The following is a 6,213-nucleotide window of genomic DNA, read 5'->3' as shown; positions in this document are numbered from 1 at the left end:
GTTTTAATAAATACACTGGTAGCATAAAATTTTTAATTATAAAAAGAACTTTTTTAATAAGAAAAAATATAAATCTATATATATAAGAATATTAAACAGGAAATTAGAATGTTTTTACTGGCATGACCTTTTAAAAATGAAATATTAAAATCTAATTAATAATAGGATGAAAGTAACCTGCGTGATTTAAGCTATTATTAATTAATTAGATACCCACACTTCTTATATACTTAATCATTATCACTTCTAACAAAATATTTATATTTCTTAAATAGAATCCTAAACAATATCCATTCCTACAAGAAAATATAGAATAAGAGACTCTTACTAACAAATAATGAGCTATCACACAACACATTATCAAAATATTTACAATCATACAATCTCTACAATCGTATGAAAATAAGACATTGCTTTTACTCCATTACATCCTCAACCAATAACTTTGTCTCAGTTTCAAAAATGCTCAACTCTTTGACACAGGATCCTTTAGTTTTAAGGCCTCAGCTTCTCATGACTTCATTATCCCCTTCATTCTCCTGCATCTCGCCAGTAAGAACTGTCCAACATCATTTCGAATAACACTTCCAACCTTCGAGAAAATTGCAGCATCTATATTCACTTTTACCCAGCCTTGTGATGGTGGACTCCAATATCTCATACTAGATCTCTAAATTGGTTGAAATTTGATGGTATTTTTTTTGCCTCTAGCTTGTCTTTTAACAAGTTTAATGCAGCTACTTTAACACTAACATATTAATCTTATTCCAAACTCAGCGAGCATAATATAAATATTAGGTAAAAAAAGAGCACTCCAACCAACAAAATATAGATATCAGGTAAAAAAAGAGCACTCCAACCAACAAAAACTTTAGATATCGTTTATCCCGTCTTCTTGAATCTGTAGGCTTAGCTATATCTTCCACGTCATATTTAATTCATGTTTAAACCTAAATCAACACATTATTACATACACATTAATACATACATATATTTATATAATATTTAATACATAAATATTAAAATTATTATTTTATATATAATATTTTTTATTTATATAGTATTAAGTGTGAAAATATTGTTTTCTTATTAACAAAATTTATTAATTATTTTTAACAAATAATATATATAATACAATATATATTAGTAACTTTTTATTAAATATATTTATGTTATATTTATATGTTATTATATTTTCAGTTGTAATAATTATAAAATTACAATTATATTATTTTCATGTATTGAATTAAGTATTAACTAAATTTATTTTATTATTTAAAGTTTATATATATATACATATAAATTTGAAAAATAGGAATAAAATAATATTTTTGAATATAACTAATGATTATATCTAATACCACTACAGTGCATGCCTTACAAGTTCAATAAAATTTTAGATAATCCTGATTTGACTAACCATTTTAGGTGTGATGGTTGGAGATGCTTTTAAGACGATTCCCAAAATGGCATTTCCCAAAATGGAGTTACCAACACAGCGCCACAGCCTATTCTACATATATCAAACAATTTTCTAAACACGTAGAATGTTCCTTTGTACATACATCTAACAATTTTCTTGACCGTAGCATTTATTATCATTTAAACAATATCATTAAGGGCACCCGTTATCAAATGTATTTTCTTAACACGCTGCGTTTGGTATTATCTTTTTCTTTGAACAACACAATGAAAATAGATTAAAGGGCAAATCCCAAATAGGTCTAAGCCTTACATAAATCCAGCTGGAAAATGGGCTAACACGAAAATCATCACAACTAGATTGATCCAAAATAAATACTTAACCCAAATAAAATATAACTAAATAATAAAACTAAAACAACAATTGCTTGGAAACCCAAACAATTCCTCGAAGCTCCACCTCTTCATCTTCCTGACCCAGCTTCTTCACTGCTCCATTGCCATGTCTTCAGCCTGCACTCCCCCAAGCCCTTCAATACCGGCAGCCGCTGCCGGGAGACCAATAACCACCTCCAAATATGCAATGTTCAGTTCCTCTTCATTACCTTCTGTAGCAACACCAGCCTCAGCACCAATGCCATGCAAGTCCAAAACTTGAAACTTATTGTTCTCTCCACCCTCCTGAAGATCATTTTCTTGAGGATCAAAAACCTCATAAGCCATAACAGCTGGTTCAACTTCCCTCTGCCTTACAACTCTGAATCTAGGTTCAATACTGCCCAAACCCATAACAAGATACCAAATTCTTATACTCTTCCAAAATCTTCCTCAACAATAACCATCTGTTCCCGGTGGTGATCCCCATATTCAGCCAGATAAGAAGCCAAAACATTAGTTTCCTAATCCACCAGCCTCAACTCACACTTGTAGTTCTTGTCCGCATTACGCATATTTAACTTCCACATGATATGAGCGTCCTGAGGACGACCACCAAGCACTGTAGAGTTGAACAACTCCCAATATGCATCAACATGATCTGTTTCCAAAATATTTTTTTGAAACCCTTGTAATAAGCTTCCTTTAACCCTTCCAGCAAAGCATGAAATTCATTCTCTCTTTGATCCTCAAAACTCAAGGATCCTGCAGTCATGTGTAAAATCACTTCAACCCCATCTCTAAACACCTTTCCAATCCCCGAATGGCGACCATTCGACAATGTTTCATGAGAAAAGAAGCTATGGACATTGCACTTAACTACCCCTTTACCAGGAATCAACCATCTTGCATTGACATTAACATTCTCCTCCTCCATTTTGAAGACTAGCAAAAATCCTAATAATACTTACCCTCTCTTCTGGATAATGAATCTAGAAAAATATGTACCAAATCGCATGCAATGGACTGATACATATATAAGACTGATTAAGAACCCCCTAGAAGTGACATAAAAGCCCTATAACTCAGTATATGTTCCCAAGCAACCGTTTAGACTTCCCAAATGAATCTAATAGCTTTTCATATCCCCAAGAAACCATAATGACTCTATAAAACTCAGTAATTATGCCTAAACAACCTATACACTCTACTAACCAAAATTCACTTAAAAGATTTCCTCCCAAAATAAATCACTACTCTATATTTACTACTAAATTGAATTTACTTGCATGGCAAAAACAAATTAAGCTTTAACTACTTATCTCCAAATTACTGAGACGAGCACCTCTTCTCGCATTTCCATCAACCACTCCATTCATTTCTCTCACAATGTGCTTCACTTGAACAGTTAACACCTTGCAATTCCATAACTTATATTGCATATCAGTGACATCCACTTGATTAACCAACTGCTTATATTCTGAAAGAACCAAAATATGACTATGTTTCCAACAACTATCCTTTAAGATCCTGAACAAAGTTTCCAAAGCAAAGCACTCCACTTCAAAATCACTGGAAGCTATAGATGGTCCAGCAAAATGTAACAAATTCCCATCTGATTTATCATAAACAATACCCCCAATTCCTGCTGCAATTGAATCTTTTGCACTAGTACTCAAACTCCCATCAATAAAAGCTACAATATCATGACCCCCTTGAGAGATCAGATTCCACCAAAAATCTTTATCACTAGCAGTGACAACCCCAACTGGATTATTGTCCCACCATTGAATTCTCTACGAACTTAGAACTCCATTAGCCAAGCTCCATTCCATAGCTCGACTTTGTACCAGGAAAATTACTTGACCTAGACTAAGAGAATTCTCATGAAAATAACACTGATTCCTGTGCAACCAAATAGTCCATATAGTAGACACCAACACAATAGTCCATACTTGCTTAATATTTTCCTGATCAAATAGGTTCCTAGATCCCCACATGGACTCCAAATCTACTACACAAGTCTTAGATACCATCCCCCACCAACTTAGAACAAAGATCCAGACTTTCTTAGAAAAGGAGCATTCCCAAAACAAATGATCCATTGATTCATCCTCCAAGTTACACAACAAACAGGTCTTATTATCTCCAAATTACAAATTCTGCTAGCCAACCAAACTTTAGTAGGGATTATCTTGAACTGCACTTTCCATAGAAATAATTTCACAGTTTCGGGAACCTTATATTTTCCAAATGACTTCCCAAAGTACATCAGAATGAGCAACTTCTTCACTTAATAGATTGTAAGCTGCTTTGCAGCTAAACTTATCACCCAAAAGAATCCAAATTAACACATCAGGATTACAACTAAGCTGTAATGACCCCACTATCTTATCCAGCTCTTTCAACTCATCCAACTCCCAGCTTCTTAGTTTCCTAGACCAGAAAACTTCTTCATCCCTGTCATAACAATCCCACAATACCTTGAAGATGCAAATTTCCCTATACTTTAAATTGGATAAATTATAAAGTCTATTAAATTTATCACAAAGTGCCTTATCCTGATACCATAAGTCTTCCCAAAATAATGTTGATTCACCATCAGACACTTCCCACTTCAAACTATCTAGGCCTAAAGGACAAAAATTGGACAGAGAAGCAACTACTGATAAGACATCCTTCACAACCACTGAACATGACATTGGATTACTCCACTTATCCAGTCTAAGCCATAACTCACTGCCATACTTTTCTCTTAGCCAAACATTCCAACTTAACTTCCTCTCAGCCTGCCATCTAAACCACCACTTGGACAGTAAAACTAAGTTCCTCTGTTGCAATGAACTCAAGCCTAAACCACCCAATTTCTTAGGCTTACAAATCATATTCCAAGCTTTAAGGTGCATTTTCTTAACCTTAACACCCTCCTCCTTAGAAGCATTACCCTAAAAGAAATCCCTCATAATTTTTTACAATTGCATATTCCAGCAGGAACCTTATGAAAAGAGAACCAATATATTGGAAGACTATCCAGGGTTGATTTCACTAGAGACAACCTTCCAGCCTGATTAAGACTATCTCTCTTCCAATTGACAAGTTTATTTCTGAACTTATCAAACAAAGGTTTCCAAAATATAAATTTTCTAGGACTGACCCCAATTTGACTTCCCAAATAAGACAAGGGCCATTTACCCTCCTTGCATCCAAGTATACCTGCAAACAAATCCAACTCATTTTCTGGAAAATGGCAAGAATATAGATTACTCTTTTGAAAATTAATCTTCAGTCCAAATAGTAATTGAAAGCATTGCAATACTCTTTAAACACCTTTGATTGAATGCAAACTACCATTTAAAAACACAATTGTGTCATCAGCAAACTGCAAATGTATAATTGTCCTTCCTTCTTTTTTGATCTACAAACCCTCAATCAATCCCAACTTAGCTGCCTTATTAAGCATTTGGCTTAGCACTTCTCCTGCCAAATTAAAAGGCATTGGAGATAAAAGATCCCCCTGTCTAAGTCCATTTGAAATACTAAACTCCTTAGAGGGGTAATCATTAGTCTGAACAGAGATCCTGATTGACTTGAATAAATCATGCATCCACTTTATCCAATTACTGCCTAAACTTAAACACTCCATAGTTTTGAAGAGAAAATTCCAATTGACAGTGTCAAAAACCTTCTCAAAATCCAACTTTAATATAACACCCTGATTTTTAAAAGACTTCAAAGTATGGTAAACCTCATTAACTAATATTATACTTTCTGCAGCCTGTCTCCCCTTCACAAATCCAAATTGATTAACATCTATCAACTTGTCATAAATCCTACTAAGCCTTTGAGCCTACACTTAAGTTAACAGCTTAGTAACACTGTTAATTAAACTAATTGGCCTGAAATCTTTTAACAATATTGGAACCCTGACCTTTGGAACAAGAGAAATGAATGAAAAGTTGCAACCAGATGGAAGTACACCTAATCTAGCAAAAGAGATGAACCCTTCAAGAATTTTTTCTTTCAAAAACACCCAAAATTCCTTAATGTACCTCATAGTAATCCCATCAGGCCCTGGAGCTTTGTCATTGCTAAAAGATTTCAAGGCAAACCCCAGCTCCTCCATGCTAAAATCCTGCTCCAACTAACCAACTTCCTCATCATTCAACCTTATGCAAAACAAGGAATCCAACTGAAAAACCTCCAATTTCTTCTTATTATAAATCTCCCTAAAATACTTGCAGAAGACATTTTAGATTGCCTTAGAATCACTTACCAACCTATCCCCCACAATAATTTTATCATTCTTATTTCTAAATCTCCTTTTCTGAATTACTTTGTGAAAAAACCTAGTATTTTTATCTCCTTATAATCTCCAGTGGATCCTTGCTTTTTGTCTCAACATGGAGTCCCTTTTCT

The 6,213-nt window shown here is 34.0% G+C and overlaps 1 protein-coding gene across 1 annotated transcript; it reads right to left on the bottom strand.

Annotated features, from left to right (window-relative positions):
* Positions 1-3,107: 3,107 nt before the first annotated feature.
* LOC141715077 (uncharacterized) lies at positions 3,108-5,920 on the bottom strand. Its single transcript, XM_074518562.1, has 6 exons — positions 5,726-5,920; positions 5,221-5,644; positions 4,952-5,034; positions 4,366-4,742; positions 4,068-4,257; positions 3,108-3,593 (listed from the first exon to the last, which is right to left on the bottom strand). The coding sequence occupies exons 1-6, from the start codon at positions 5,918-5,920 to the stop codon at positions 3,108-3,110; spliced, it is 1,755 nt and encodes a 584-aa protein (XP_074374663.1).
* Between the last annotated feature and the right edge of the window lie 293 nt (positions 5,921-6,213).

Source organism: Apium graveolens, chromosome 3, assembly GCF_009905375.1.
Source record: "Apium graveolens cultivar Ventura chromosome 3, ASM990537v1, whole genome shotgun sequence".
Classification (NCBI taxonomy): domain Eukaryota; kingdom Viridiplantae; phylum Streptophyta; class Magnoliopsida; order Apiales; family Apiaceae; genus Apium; species Apium graveolens.
This window is presented reverse-complemented; position numbering and strand designations above follow the sequence as displayed.

Excerpts from the sequence above, each read along its gene's own strand:
- LOC141715077 (XM_074518562.1), bottom strand. The coding sequence starts at position 5,920 with ATGGAGGAGCTGGGGTTTGCCTTGAAATCTTTTAGCAATGACAAAGCT. Across the intron at positions 4,743-4,951 it reads ATTTGGGAAGTCAAATTGGG|GGTAATGCTTCTAAGGAGGA; the intron begins GTCAGTCCTAGA and ends GATTTCTTTTAG. Across the intron at positions 3,594-4,067 it reads AAGAAGTTGCTCATTCTGAT|AGAATTCAATGGTGGGACAA; the intron begins GTACTTTGGGAA and ends CTAAGTTCGTAG.